This window comes from Trichechus manatus, unplaced genomic scaffold (assembly GCF_000243295.1).
Source record: "Trichechus manatus latirostris isolate Lorelei unplaced genomic scaffold, TriManLat1.0 scaffold00176, whole genome shotgun sequence".
NCBI classification, from domain to species: domain Eukaryota; kingdom Metazoa; phylum Chordata; class Mammalia; order Sirenia; family Trichechidae; genus Trichechus; species Trichechus manatus.
Genome location: NW_004444112.1, coordinates 2581156 through 2597069, shown reverse-complemented (window position 1 = coordinate 2597069; position 15914 = coordinate 2581156). Strand labels below are relative to the sequence as shown.

Sequence of the window (15914 nt, the reverse complement as noted above, 5' to 3'; positions counted from 1 at the left end):
GACTTGAAGTGTAAGGACCATAGTCTTGGGGAACATGTAGGTCAATTGGCAAAACAGTTCATTAAGATAATGTTCTACATCCTAGTCTGGTGAGTAGTGTCTGGGGTCTTAAAAGCTTGTGAGCAGCCATCTAAGAAACAACTATTGGTTGCTTCCCACCTGGAGCAAAGAAGAATGAAGGAAAATGAAGGCTCGAGGAAGCAACTAGTCCAAAGGACTAGTGGCCCACAGGAACCACAGCCTTCTCTATCTAACCTGAGATCTGAAGAACTAGATGGTTCCTGCCCAGCTACCGCTACTAACCACTCTGACCGTGACCACAGTAGCAGGTCCCAGATAGAATGAGTAAAAATGTAGAACAAAGTTCACATTAAAAAAAAGAAAAAAGGCAAGACTTACTGGCCTGATAGAGACTAGATGAACCCCCAAGACTGTTGCCCTAACACAGCCTTTTAACTTGAAACTGAAGACACTCCTGGAGGCCACCTTTCAGCCAAATAATAGACAAACCTATAAAACAATAACACCCATGAAGAATGTGCTCCTTAGAACAATCAATCAAAAGGACAACCTTTGCCCAAAACCAGAGATGAGAAGGCAGGGAGGGACAGGGAAACTGGACAAGTGGAAACAGGGAAACCGGGGAGGAAACAGGGAGAGTACTGACACATATCAGGGATTGCAACCAATGTCATGAAACAATTTGTGTATGAATTATTGATTGGAAAACTAATTTGCTGTGTAAACTCTCACCTACAGCAACAACAAAATGTTCAAAAAAAAGAAAAAATTCTCAAAGTGGGATAGTTGAGTCAGAGCATGGGTTTGTTTTTGCCTTAAAACAAGACAAGTTTTTAAACTTGTAGCTCTGGAAGTCAGATTTCCAACATGGGTTTCACTTGGCTAAAATCAAGATGTTGGTAGGCCTGGTTCCTTCTGGAGGCTCTAGGGGAGTGGGGTGCAGTGGATTCCTTAATATGGCCCTTCTAGCCATAGTCTTGTGACTCCCACACAATTGTTGGGTGGGACTATGTAAATAAGGTGTTCGTGGCCCAACAACAGGATTGGAAAGCCTGCTAACAATGCAGATAAGGTGCATGTAACCCTTGTGGGGTAGCACCATGCAAATAAGGTGTATGGAACACTAACGAGGGGATTGGTCAGTTTTGCCACCCTGGTAGGCTTAAAATGAGCTCATCCCAGAAGCGGATGGGGGGACCTCGTTACCATCAACAAAGAAGAGCCAGGAGTGATGTGTGTCCTTTGGACCGAGGATCCCTGCACTGAGAATCTCCTAGACCCAGGAGATGGAGAGAGAAGGCTATAACACTGGAGAAGACATGAGATGGGAAGCAGCAGCAGAACCAGGAGATTGTCAGGATACGGTACAGTGGGCATCCTGGACCACAGAGTGAGGCAGCTACAGTGGGCATGCCAAACCATGGAGCAAGAGAGCTGAGCGCCTTCGGGCAGGAGGCTTACTGACAGAGTGGGTTGCCTCTAGGTACTTAGTGGAACTAGGCTTGCCGACCCACAGAGTGAGAGAGCTGAGCCCCTTTGGGTCCAAGGCTTACTGGCAGAGTTCGGTGCCTCTGGGCACTTAACAGCAGAGCTAAAGAGCTTATTAGAGCAGAGCAGGGACGAGAGAGAAGCCTGCCTGAGGTCATGGAGAAGCTGTCCTGACCAAAGAACTGTATCCTGAGTCATTCCTGATCGTGAATTGTAACCTGTTACTTCCCTAATAAACCCCATGACTGTGAGTATAGTCCGTGAGTTCTGTGTGGCCATTGCAATGAATTATCAAACCCAGCAGAGAAGTAGAGTGCCATGAGGAGGGATGGCTGGTGTTAGAATTGGTAAAAAGGTTGGAGAGTTGGAGATATGTCTGACCTTCACCTCATAGGAAACAGCCTTGGGCTGATCTTTTTTTTTTTTAAAAAAAAACTGTAGATGAAGGTTTACAGAACAAACTAGTTTCTCATTAAACAGATAGTACACATATTGTTTTGTGACATTGGTTAACAACCCTACAATATGTCAACACTCTCCCTTCTCAACCTTGGGTTCCCTATTACCAGCTTTCCTGCCCCCTCCTGCCTTCTAGTCCTTGTTCCTGGGCTGGTGTGCCCCTTTAGTCTTGTTTTGTTTTATGGACCTGTCTAGTCTTTGGCTGACGGGTGTAACGTGGGAGTGACTCATTACTGAGCTAAAAGGGTGTCCATGGGCCATACTGTCAGGGTTTCTCCTGTCTGTCAGGCCAATAAGTGGTCGTCTTTTGTGAGTTAGAATTTTGTTCTACATTTTTCTCCAGCTCTGTCCGGGACCCTCTATTTGATCCCTGTCAGAGCAGTCAGTGGTGGGAACCGGGCACCATCTAGTTGTACTGGACTCAGTCTGGTGGAGGCCATGGTAGTTGTAGTTCATTAGTCCTCTGGACTAATCTTTCCCTCGTGTTTTGTTTTCTTCATTCTCCCTTGCTCCCAAAGGGGTGAGACCAGTGGAATATCTTAGATGGCCACTCACAGGCTTTTAAGATCCCAGATGCTACTCACCAAGGTAGAATGTAGAACATTTTCTTTATAAACTATGTTAGGCCAATTGATGTTCCCCGAGACCATGCTCCCCAGAGCCCTCAGCCCAGCAATTCAGTCCCTCAGGGAGTTTGGATGTGTCCATGGAGCTTCCATGACCTTTCCTTGTACAGGTTGTGCTGGCTTCCCCAGTACTGTGTACTGTCTTACCTTTCACCATGGGCTGATGATCTTGATTCATTCTCCTTCCTCTTATGAAGTGAGACGAGGAGGTTAGATGCTGCCATCATGCCATTTTTACAGGGAGAATCCATTCCCTTGCCTTTTCCACCTTCTAGAGATCCTCTGCATTCCTTGGCTCATGGCCCTTCCTCCATCTTGAAAGCCAGCAATGGCCAGTCCAGTCTTTCTCACATTGCATCACTGTGATTCTCTCTTCCCCTTTATAAGGACTCTTGTGATTACATTGGGCCCACCTGGATAATCCTGAATTATCCCTTCATCTCAAAGTCAGCATGGGGTTTTTAAATTCCTGATGGGTATGGTCAAAGTGCCTGTCTTAGTTATCTAGTACTGCTGTAATAGAAATACAAGTCCTTCTCTCTCTGCTAGTCTCTCCTTGTATCTCTTGTAAGATAAGTGATGCAGGCCACATCCCAGTGAAACTCCCCTTACATCGGATAAGGGCTGTGAACTGAGTAAGGGTGTTGCATCCCACCCTAATCCTCTTTAACATAACCTAATGTTGCCTCATTTACCATAGGCAGAGATTATGATTTAAAACACGCAGGAAAATTACATCAGATCAAAAAATGGAGGACAACCACATAATACTGGGAATCATGGCCTAGCCAAGTTGACACATATTTTGGGGAGCCACTATTCAATTTATGACAGTGCCTTAAACACAGATGGGGCAGGCCACTTTGTCTTGCCTCCAGAAGGCTTTCTGACACCTTTTTCAACCTTGGGCTCTCATTCTTTACCGTCCTCCCTTCACTAGAAGCCAGGGAAATGGAAATTAAAGTGGCTATGAGTGCTCACTTTGGCAGCACATATACTAAAACTAGAATCATACAGAATAGATTAGCAAAAGGATCACATGTAAAGTTGTAAAGTGCCTGCGAGTTGTGACTCCACCTAAAGAGGGCAGAAAATAATGGAGGGTAACCCCTTGCTGTAGTTACCAGCAGGACTGTGACCTACTACAGCCCTTCTGGAAAGCAAGCCAGCAGTACCTACTAACATTTTTAAATTAAGTGACCCTTTGACCTAGCCCTACAACTTCTCTTCTTGGACTTTATCTTACAAAATACATCAGTAAAAAAGGTGCGTGTTTGGGGATGTACACTGTGTAGCATTTGTTAAGGCAGCCCTGTGCAGAGCTTCAAATTGGTTCGTTGCAGTTCAACCCCCTGATGAGAATTTCCTTTCCACCCCCAGATATACTAAATCAGAATCTACATTTTAACAAGATCCTCAGGTGATTCATATCTGAACCTGGGGTGGAAATGCAAATCTTCAGCAGGAGTCAGACTTGAAAGAACTGGTTCAAAGCCCTGGCCCTAGGAAACTGATAGACTTGGTAATTTGTTGACTGAATGGATTTCATTTGCCTGCATCCAAGACGCTGGTTTTGTCTGATGGTAGGAAATACAGTGACAGGGCTTCACTAGGCAGGGCGTGTTGAACTGGGTACCCCTGTAATGCAGGGTTCCTCACCACAAGGTTGGCAGCAGTTTAATGTCCACTCACAGCAAGAGCAATGGAGGTACGTGGGTTCAGGCTGGCCTCTAGGACAGAGGTGGCATGGCACAGAGGCCCAAAGAAGTGTGGAGAACAGGGCCCAGCACGTCTTGAGGGATAGTCACACAAAGTGACTGGAAGACTGGACATCTGTGGCCTCTGCTGTTTCATCCACACACTCCAGGCTCCCTTCCTGGCTGGTCTCTGTCCCAGCAGGAACAAAGACCTTAACAAGGACCTACTGTGTGTAGATGGAACCGTGGTGGCACAGTGGTTAAGTGCTGGACTGCTAACAAAGGTTGGCGGTTTGAACCCACCCAGCGGATCATCACAAGAAAAGGGCTAGTGATCTGCTTCTGTAAAGATTATAGCCTTGGAAGCCCTATGAGGCAGTTCTACTCTGTCCTATAGAGTCTCTGCGAGCAGGAATTGACTCCAAGGCAACGGGTTTTTGGCTTACTGTGTGTAGGACATGAGGACTGGGCCCCTGGGGGATGGGTTGGGCGCCAGCCCAGCTTTTGCTGCTGTGTGCCAGCTAGGGTCCCTCAGGGTGTCGAATGATAGTGGACCTACAGTGCACCTGGGGGAGGGGCCTTGGCGGAAGCAGGAATGGGAGACTACTATGTTCCGGAATCTCCAAGCTCCCTTCTCTACCGGGATCCCTCTGGAGGCAACAGGAGTCTGAATGAATCTGACGATCTGTTGCAGGGGAGGAGAGCTGGACCGCAGGGAGTCTACTGTGGGGAAGGGGCTGCGGTCCTGCAGGGAACACACGGACTCCTTCTGCCACGTAGGGCATAAAAATAGCAAATAGCGACAAGGACGACCATTTCGTAGGTGGTAATCACAAGCAGTCTGCTTCTATAAAGATTACAGCCTTGGAAACTATGGGGCAATTCTACTCTTTCCTATAGGATCGCTGAGTCAGAATCGAATCGACGGCAAAGGATTTTGTTTTTTGGAATCACAGGCCTGGCCCTGCGGTGCCCGGTCCACTGAGCTCAGGACCGCGCCCAGGGCACAGTCGCCACCAACGACAAGATTCTTGTAGCGGGAGCCGAGCTGAAGTGACCAGAGAGGCTCCAAATGGGGCTGACAAGGCAGGGCTTCGATTCCGCCGAGGCCGAGGCTCGCAGGCGCATTACACGCCCCCATGAGGACTTCTGCGCGGCCTCATTGCACCACTGTTGTGCCAGTTAATACGGTCACCTTCACTGCGACTGCTGCGCGACCCAAACTACAAGGTACGGGACCTAACACCGTTCTCACGCTTGTGGGCAGCTGTATCAGGTGCACCGCCCCGCCACAACTGCACTTGTGCATAGCCCCGCCTACAGTTCCCACAATGCCTGGGCGGTATTTGCTGTCCCTGAGGCGGCATGACTACACTTCCCGGAGGCCTTAGCGTGCGCTGCCTTTTGCTACAGCTCTGCAATGCCTGGAGCGACAATTCCAGCCCTTCAGCCAACACAGACTTCACTTCCCAGAGGTCTTGGCGCCTCCGGGTACCTGCTTATAGCTCCCATAATTCCCCGGGCCTTACTTCCCGTTCCACAAACAGTGTGGACTCTGTTTCCCAGAGCTTTCGGGGTTTCCTCACTCCCTTGCTCCCTTCCACCGCACCTACAAAGTCCCGATCTTTACTTCCGCTGCTGAGACAAGGCCGACTCCATTTCCTAGAGCTCTCAGCGTTTGCCGCCTCCCTTATCCCCGTCTACAGCTCCCACAATGACAGCACTGCATTTAAAGCCCCTGACACGATGGGAAATTCACTTCCAAAAGGCTCGGCGCCCACAGTGCTCCACGATTTACTTTTGGGCCATGAAACGCCGCAGATTCAATTTCTCAAAGGGCTCTGCGCCCGCCAGTCCCTGCTAAAAAAAACCTGTTGCCATCCAGTCGGTTTCGATTCATAGTGATTGCATAGGACAAAGTAGAACTGCCCCATTCGGTTTCCAAGGCTATAATCTTTACGGTAGGAGCCCTGGTGGAGCAGTGGTTAAACAGCTCGGCTGCTAACTGAAAGGTGTGCTCCATGGGAGAAAGAAACCCTATGGGGCAGTCCTACTATGTCTTACTGGGTCGCTATGAGTCAGAATCAACTTGAGGCAATGGGTTTGTTTTTTAATCTTTACGGAAGTAGACTGCCACATCTTTCTCCCGCAAAGTGGATGATGGGTTGAAACCGCCGAACTTACCGGTCAGTAGCCAAGAGCTTTAACCACTGCGTAACCAGGGCTCCCTGCCTATGCTGTTTGTTGTTAGGTGCCATGGAGCCGGATCCACTCATAGCCCCTTATGTAAACAGAAGAAACACTAGACGGTCCTGCGCTATCCTTACAATAGTTATGCTTGAGCCCATTGTTGCAGTCACTGGGTCAATCCATCTTCTTGAGGGTCTTCCTCTTTTTTGCTGACCCTCTACTTTACCAAGCATGATGTCTTCCTCCAGGGATTTGTCTCTCCTGATAACATGTCCAAAGTACGTGAGACAAAGTCTCCCCATCCTTGCTTCTAAGGAACATTCTGGCTGTACTTCTTCTAAGACAGATTTATTCATTCTACTGGCAGTCCACGGTATATTCAATATTCTTCTCCAATACCATAATTCAAAGGCATCAATTCTTCTTCGATCTTCCTTATTCACTGTCCAGCTTTCACATGCATAGCTTGGGTCAGGGGCACCTTAGTCCTTAAAGTGACATATTTGCTTTTTAACACCTTAAAGAGATCTTTTGCAGCAGAATTGCCCGACGCAATGCATTGTTTGATTTCTTGACTGCTGCTTCCATGGGTCTTGATTGTGGATTCAAGTAAAATTAAATCTTTTACAACTTCAATCTTTTCTCCATTTATCATGATGTCACTTGTTGGTCCAGTTGTGAAGATTTTTGTTTTCTTTATGTTGAGGTGTAACCCATACTGAAGGCTGTGGTCTTTGATCTTCATCAGTAAGTGTTTCAAGTCCTCTTCACTTTCAGCAAGCAAGGTTGTGTCATCTGCGTATCACAGGTTGTTAATGAGTATCTTAGTTATCTAGTGCTTCTATAACAGATATACCAGAAGTGGATGGCTTTAACAAAGAGAAATTTATTCTCTCACAGTCTAGGAGGCTAGAAGTCCAAACTCAGGGTGCCAGCTCCAGGAGAAGGCCTTCTCTGTCAGCTCTGGGGGAGGGTCCTTGTCATCAATCTTCCCCAGTTGAGGAGATTCTCAGCACAGGAACCCCAGGTCCAAAGGACATGCTATTCTCCTGGCTCTTGTTTCTTGGTGGTATGACAATGTGATGGACAATCACATAATACTGGGAATCGTGGCCTAGCCAAGTTAGCACACATTTTTGAGGGACACACTTCAATCCATAACAATGAGTCTTCCTCCAATCCTATTGCCTCGTTCTTCATAGAGTCCAGCTTCTCTGATTATTTGCTCTGCATAGAGATTGAATAAGTATGGTGAAAGGATACAACCCTGACACACCGTTCTTGTCTTTAAACCACATAGTGACTGCCTCTTGGTCTAAGTCCAGGTTCCTCATGAGCACAATTAAGTGTTCTGGAATTCCCATTCTTCACAATGTTATCCAAAATTTGTTATGATCAACAGTCAAAAGCCTTTGCATAGTCAATAAAACACAGGTAAACATCTTTCCGGTATCCTCTGCTTTCAGACAGCATCCATCTGACATCAGCAACGATATCCCTGTTCCAAGTCCAATTCTGAATCCAGTGTGAATTTCTGGCAGTTCCCTGCCCATGTACTGCTGCAACTGCTTTTGAATGATCTTCAGAAAACTTTACTTGTGTGTGGAATTAATGATATTGTTCAATAATTTCCACATTCTGCTGGATCACCTCTCTTTGGAATGGGCACAAATATGGATCTCTTCCAGTCGGTTGGCCAGGTAACTGTCTTCCAAATTTCTTGGCATAGACAAGTGAGCATTTCCAGTACTGCATCTGTTTGTTGAAATATCTGAATTGGTATTCCATCGATTCCTGGAGCCTTATTTTTCGCCAGTGGCTTCAGTGCAGCTTGGACCTCTTACTTCAGTACCATCGGTTCAGACAATGTTCATAAGGTTTTCTCTGACCAATTTTTTCAAAAGTAGACTGCCAGGTACTTCATGCTAGTCTGTCTTAGTCTGAAAGCTCCACTGAAACCTGTCCACCAAGAGTGACCCTGCTGGTATTTAAAATACTGGTGGTAAAGCTTCCAGTATCACAGCAACACTCAAACCACCACTGTACAAAAAACTGACAGACACGTGGTGGTACCTGCCTGTAGTTCTTACAGTTCCTATGAAGCACTTCCAGTCCCTCAACTGGAGAGTACCACACTTCTCCCAGGGTGCTGCTCCCTGCTACATGCCTTGCCCCAAGGCCTTTATACATGCTGTTCCCTCTGCCAAAGATTCTCCTGTTACCTCCAGTTTACCTGCTAGGACTCATCGGATGGCCCATCATAGCACTTTTGACCACCTACTTAAGACCACAGGTCACAGAGCTACCATCCACATTCCACTGGTCCACATCAGGCCTATCCTGGGCCCTCTCAGTGACACCAAAGAGAGCACTTATCTGTGCACCCTGGAGTGGATGTGAGGCTGGCCAGATCCTCCCCACAGCCCTGGCCTTTCCCAGACAGGCTCCAGGCAGGCTGACGTCCCTGGTGGAGAGACAAGGGGTGACCTGCATGTTCACTTCTACCTTTCACCCATAGAGACATGCAGACGTCTGTGTACACATCTGAGTTTATTCTCCCTCTGTCCCCTGGTCCAGTGTCCTCATGTCCCACACAGTGTGGCTGGGGATGTAGCCAGTCTAGAATTCATGCCAACCCCATGCAGGAACAGCATGGAGGGGACACTGTAGGCTGGGTTGGTGGTCGGCATGGTGCCCTGTCCCTTTGGGTGTCCTGTGGGCCCACCATGTGGTCAGAATCTCCAGGTTCCATTGCACAAAGCTTTGTATGTATCTGGCATCAGGGGCCAGAAAGCTTGGGCCTGGTGGTCCAGTAAGAAAAGGGGGTCAGCGACGATACCCACATTGAAGCCCTCACGCACCAGTGCAGACTTCACCAGCTTGAAAGTGTCTGTGACCTCTAGGGCGTCCTGCAGGGATAGTGACCATAAACCCTCGATTGTGACCTCCACCCACCTGCTCTGACTGTCCTGGGCTCACCTAGATATGGATGAAATGGGGGGCAGCATAGGCAGGGAGCCAAGCGCGGACATACTTGTACAGCTGCTGCCCGTCGAACGTTCAGCTGGGGGCCAATTGCACGGCAGCCATGCCCACCTTGCCCTCACACCCTAGGAAATACACCAGTCATTGCTGTCCCCGTCATTCTTGTCCCTGCCTCACCTGCAAGCACTCCTGGGGCCAGTGGCTGACCCTCCTGCCTGGCCCAGCTCCACTGATCGATCACTGTCCCACGGGGCAAGTAAGTCTCTACACTTCTCCATGCCCCGCAGTTCTCACCTATAAAATGAGAATAACAACCCTCCATCCACAAGGTTGTTGGAGGATTAAAACGAAGGGAGCCCTCTGCACCTGGCACAGACATGCCGTGGACGTTCACATCCTGCAGGATGTCAACGAGTAACAACACGCCCTCCACTTCCCGCGTGGACACATTTTCCCCCTTCCATCTACAGGGGCGAAGCCAGCGTTTCCGACCATGTCCCTGGGAAAAGGGAGGACTCTCATGCCTGCCAAGTCTCACTTCCTAAGGGATCTGGAACCCCGGCTTCCTCAGCCTCGCCTCCTCCAGGATCTAGGAGCCCCGTGACCTCACCCCTCAACCACAAGCACCATCTCCTACAGAATGGAGAAATCTTGGGTCCCCAGGTCCCTTAACTACCAGAAGTCCCACCTCCCGAGACCTGTCCCCTCCAGGATCAGGAAATCACGCCTTTTCAGACTTGCTCTTTCCAGGATCTGGAAGCCCCGGTGGTTCCGCCCCCACTCGAGAAGCCCCGCCTCCTAGTCCGGCCCACAAAACCCCGTCTCGGACCGGAAACTGTCTCCGAGGCGGTCTCGGAAGTAGTGGAAACTCTCGCGGTCCGTAGCCAGCATGTTTACAGTGTTACAGTAAACGTCGCCCGGGCTCCTCACATGCCGTACCAACTTCCGTTCCGACAGCTCTCAGGGGGCCGCGGTAGCCCATAAAGGTAGCGAGTTTCATCACCTGGGTCACCAGCAGCCCTGCCTCCCCTGCGGGTCGGAGTAACAAAAAAAAAAAACAAAAACAGAGTGAGGTAATAACTATGAACAAGAATCCGAACGACGGTGGACCCTTCATCACCTAGGACCTTGCAGGAGACAGAGACAGAGAGATAAAGACCCAGAGACAGAGACAAGGAGAAACCCAGAGTCAGAGAGATCCAGAGATGGGAGAGACACAGAGACCCAGAAAGAGGAGAGACACAGAGACAGATACCTAGAGATAGGGAGATGAAGAGACTCAAAGAGACAGGGATGAAGAGAGATACAGAAAGCCATATAGAGACAGACAGACCTAGGTAGAGACACAGAGATGGGAAGACCTGGAGACTGGTAGAGACATAGAGACACAGAGACAAGGACAGGGAGACACAGAAAACAAAAGACAGAAGGAGAGAGGAGGCAGCAGCAGGGGAGCCCAGGAGAAACAGGAAAAGAGTAACAAGGGATGGACGAGGGACACAGAGCCTTGCAAGACCCCATGAGAGAAGACACAAGGAGTAAGAGCAGGACAAGAGGCAACTGATGACTGGGAAGACATAATCCCAACAGAAAGCTCAAGAGAACAACTTAGAGACAGATGCCCAGAGACCCAGAAGACCAGAGTGAGAAATTGAGGCAGTGAGATCTGAGGGAGAGCAAAGAGAGAGGGATCCAGAATGGTGGCCAGACAGGCCAGGGACTCCGGGTCCAAGTGACAGCTGTAGATACCCCTACTGGGGTATCTGGTGAGTGTTGGGACTCTGGGTGTCTTGTTGCAGTCAAGGAGCCTGAGGGTCCCCATTCCTCCCACACCCAGAGAAGTTTCCCTACATGGCTCTACGGGGATGCAGAAGCCACGATCATCCCTCATGGGCTCCACAGCCTCTATGTCAAACCAAAGGAGCTCAAAAGGGGACAGCAACTGGGGTAGCGGAGGAGCCATCAGCAGAGTCCCTCTGGGCTCGGCACCAATCAGGGACACTGTCTCATTAGGCACCTGACCTACTCACTCGAAGGAGGGAACTCATCTTGCCCAGGGCCCTGCAGCACCCCGAATAATTGACGAAGCCACTGTTGCCCTCCGTGGAACCATAGCATTCCCAGATCCGAATGGGGCTGAAACGCTGCTGGAATGTTTCCCACACTTCTGCCTGGTGTCCGATGCCCATAGCCAGGTGGACCATGTGTTTCCAGTCCTCGGGTTACTGCAGAGACATCCCAAGGTGTGTGAGGAAGAGGCACCCTTGGGGCATGCCTTGGAATGCTTACCTTAAGGGGATTACCTAGGGGTCTTTACCTAGGGGCACTACTCTCAGGTTCTTGCCTGGGTTGCAACCTAGGGAGGTGACTGAGGGCCTATACTTAGGGAGCTACTTGGGCTTCTTATGTGAAGGAAGTTACCTGGAGCCTTTACCTGGAGGGTTACCTGCAGGGGCGTTCCTGAGAGGCTTGCTTGGGGGGAGTTACCTGCGACCTTACTTGGAGGAGTTACATGGGGTCCTTTATCTGGGGGAACTATCTGGAGACTTGCATGGAACTTCTACCTGGGAGGATTATCTGTGGGCCTTACATGGAGGTTACCAGAAAGATATCTGGAAGCCCCATCTGGGCAGTTCCCTGGAGCCCTTTACCTGAGGGGGAAATACCTGGGGTTTTACCTGTGAGTAATTATCTAGAGGGATTAGCTGAGGACCTTACCTAGAGACAATTACCTGGGTTCTTTCCCAGGGAGGTTACCTGGGGGTCTTTACCTGGGGATTACCAGGGGGGATATCTGGAGGCCTCATGGAGGGGGGACTACCTGGGGAAATATCTGCGATCTTACCTGGGAGTGGTTGGCTTGAACTTTTACCTGGGGAGATTACCTGAGGGCCTTACTGGAGAGTTACCTGGGGACCAGACATCAACTGCTCTGTAAGGATGAAGCTGGCTCATATCTAGTAAGTTTACCCTGAGTCACACCCTGTTCTAGGCACCTTACATATATTTAAAACCTGATTGACTCATGGCGACCTCAGGTGTATCAGAGGAAATCTGTGTCCCATAGGGTTTTCAATGGCTGGTTTTTCAGAGGTAGATCACGAGGTCTTTCTTCCAGGTGCCTCTGGGTGGACTTAAACTTCCAACCTTTCAGTTAGCAGCCAAGCATATTAACCATTTGCACCACCTAGGGACTTCTACATATATTTAACTCATTTAATTCTCACAGTACTCCTAGAGGTAGGGGCTATTATTATCCCCATATTCCAAATGAGGACACTGAGGCTGAGAGAGGAAATCACCTGCCCAAGGTAGCACAACTGGTCAATGAATGAGCCACAATCAGGTACTTTGTGTGGGACTTATTATCTGGAGCTCTTACCTGGGGTGTTTTACCTGAGGGAACTTGCTTAAACCCTGTACCTTGGTCTTTAAGACCTTTGTTTGGGATGTCATTTGGATGTCCATACCTGGGGTGTTCACCATGGAACCCTAATCTTATAGCCTCACCTCTCTCAGGAGCCCTCACTTGGAGAGCATTACACAGGTACCTCAAGATCTCGCCCACATACAGGATCACAGTCACACCATGCTCCTGACAGTCATACCAAAAGCAGGAGGCAGAGAACTTAGGAGCCAGGATGTAGGTGGCTCCTGAGGGGAAGGTTAAGGGGCGTTCAGGTCATGTTTCTAAGCCACTGTGAGAAAATTCTTTGATCCTCTGAGTGTGGCCCCCTGGAGCACAGGGACAATGTTGGGCTCATCCTGAGTTCCTGGCCTAGCCAGGACTGCACCCATGGGAAGAGCTCAATGGGTGGCTAAAAGCACAGCTACTGGACGTACGCAGGGCTGGGTTCAAATCTCATCTGCAGGATGTGTGAAAAGGGTACCTGGTACAAAAAGAGCACCCACTAAATGAAGACTGCAAATATTAATCACTATTGAAGATGACAAATGTTTTACAAAAGCCCAACTGGCTAATGGATGACTTTTAGCATGGATGGGAAATATCTGAGGTCTTACCTAAGGGTGGTTAACTTGGGTGTGTGGATGAGAAGGTAGGTGAGTGGCTGGCTGGCCGGGTGGCTGGCTGGCTGGCCGGGTGGCTGGCTGGCTGGCTGGAGAGATGGATGGATACATGAGAAGGTAGATGGATCAATGGATGAACACTCGGGTGAATATATTTCAGGGGTCACCACATTCACTCAAGGAAAATGATTCCTTCTTTCCTGATCCCCTCCTATGCAGCTGTCTTGGTGGAAGGCATTCTCCTTACCTCAACTCTAATCTACACTAAAACGCTACAAGCTAAATATCATCATCCACACACCCAAAGGGGCAACTGCTCCTGTGCTTGTGGAGGTAACAAGTCTTCTTCGAGGCCATATTTTTGGTGAGGAAGTAAAATATAATGCCCTCTCTGTGAAAATGGATGAAAGTGTTTCCAATTCTGTCTTAGTCATCTAGTGCTTCTATAACAGAAACACCACAAGTGAATGGCTTCATAAAGAGAAGTTTATTCTCTCGCAGTCCAGTAGGCTACAAGTCCAAATTCAGGGCATCAGCTCCAGGAGAAGGCCTTCTCTCTCTGTTGGCTCTGGAGAAAGGTCCTTGTGATGCATCGGTTTTCCCTTGGCCTGGGAACATCTCAGCACAGGAACCTCAGGTCCAAAGGACGTGCTCCGCTCCTGGCACTGCTTTCTTGGTGCTATGAGGTTCCCATGTGTCTCTGCTTGCTTCTCTCTTTTATACCTCTAAAGAGACTGGATTAAGACACTATCCAATCATGTAGATCTCATCAGTATAACCTCATCATACTGATAGAGTTTACAACACATAAGGAAATCGTATATAACCTCATCACAGTGATAGAGTTTACAACATATAAGGAAATCACATCAGATTACACAACCATACAATACTGGGAATCATGACCCAGTCAAGCTGACAGACATTTTTGGGGGACACAATTCAATCCATCACAAACGCCAAGTCCTTAGTCGGGGTGGTGGGGGACAGCTCTGTTTGCAATCCCTAATGAAACACCTGATACAAGAAAGACTACTTTGGTGAGTGGCATCTGGGGTCTTAAAAGCTTGCAAGCAGCCATCTAACATGCATCAATTGGTCCTAACCACCTGGAGTAAAGGAGAATGAAGAACACCAAAGACACAAGGAAAGTATTAGTCCAAGAGACAGAAAGGGCCACATAAACCAGAGAATTCATCAGCCTGAGACCAGAAGAACTAGATGGCCCAGCTACCACCAATGACCACCCTGACAGGGAACACAACAGAGGGTCCCTGATGGAACAGGAGAAACGTGGTGGCACAACTCAAATTCTAGTAAGAAGACCAGACTTAATGGTCTGACTGAAACTGGAGGATCTCCGGAAAGTATGGCCCCTGGATTCTCTATCAGCCCAGAACTAAAACAATTTCCAAGGTCAACTCTTCAGACAGGTATTGGACTGGACTGTGGGACATAAAGTGATACTCGTGAGGAGCGTGCTTCTTAGCTCAAGTAGATACAAGATACTAGATGGGCAGCTTCTGTCTGGAGGTGAGATGGGAGGGCGGAGAGGGTTAGGAGCTGGTTGAATGGACATGGGGAATCGGGTGAAAGGGAGGAGTGTGCTGTCACAGCATGGGGAGAGCAATTAGAGTCATGTAACAATGTATGTATAAATTTTTGTATGGGAAAAAATAAAAAAATAATAAACAGGAAGGAAATATGGCAAAACACAGAGAAAGCCCAAGAACACACATACAAAGCAGTAGTGGAACTTAGAAAGGTTATTCAAGAGCATAATGACAAATTTAATAGGCTGCAAGAATCCATAGAGAGACAGCAATCAGAAATCCAGAAGATTAACAATAAAATTTCAGAATTAGACAGCTCAATAGAAAGTCATAGGAGCAGAATTGAGGCAATGGAAGTCAGAATTAGTAAGACTGAAGATAAAGCACTTGACGCCAATCTATTTGAGGAAAAATCAGATAAAATGATTTAAAAAAATGAAGAAACCCCAAGAATTATGTGGGACTCCATCAAGAGGAATAACCTACAAGTGACTGGAGTACCAGAACGCGTTGGGTGGGGGTGGGGTAACAGAAAATACAGAGAAAATTGTTGAAGATTCGTTGACAGAAAACTTCCCTGATATCATGAAAGATGAGCAGATATCTATCCAGGATGCTCATCCAATCCCACATAAGGTAGATCCCAAAAGAAAGTCACCAAGACATATTATAATCAAACTTGCCAAAACCAAAGATAAAGAGATAATTTTAAGAGCAGTTACGGATAAACAAAAAATCATCTACAAAGCAGAGTCCATAAGAATAAGCTCAGACTACCCAGAAGAAACCAAGCAGGCAAGAAGCAATGGGATGACATATATAAAGCCTTGAAGGAAAAAAATTGCCAGCCAAGAATTATATATCCA

General features: G+C 48.2%; 1 protein-coding gene across 1 annotated transcript in view; it reads right to left on the bottom strand.

Moving 5' to 3' along the window:
* Positions 1-9213: 9213 nt before the first annotated feature.
* SLC27A5 (solute carrier family 27 member 5) overlaps positions 9214-15914 on the bottom strand; it is a 10051-nt gene continuing 3350 nt past the window's right edge. Inside the window, 8 exon segments of the mRNA XM_004386939.1 lie at positions 9214-9390; positions 9461-9591; positions 9833-9930; positions 10296-10426; positions 10428-10495; positions 11318-11408; positions 11497-11691; positions 12996-13120. Coding sequence (XP_004386996.1) covers positions 9214-9390; positions 9461-9591; positions 9833-9930; positions 10296-10426; positions 10428-10495; positions 11318-11408; positions 11497-11691; positions 12996-13120 — 1016 coding nt within the window.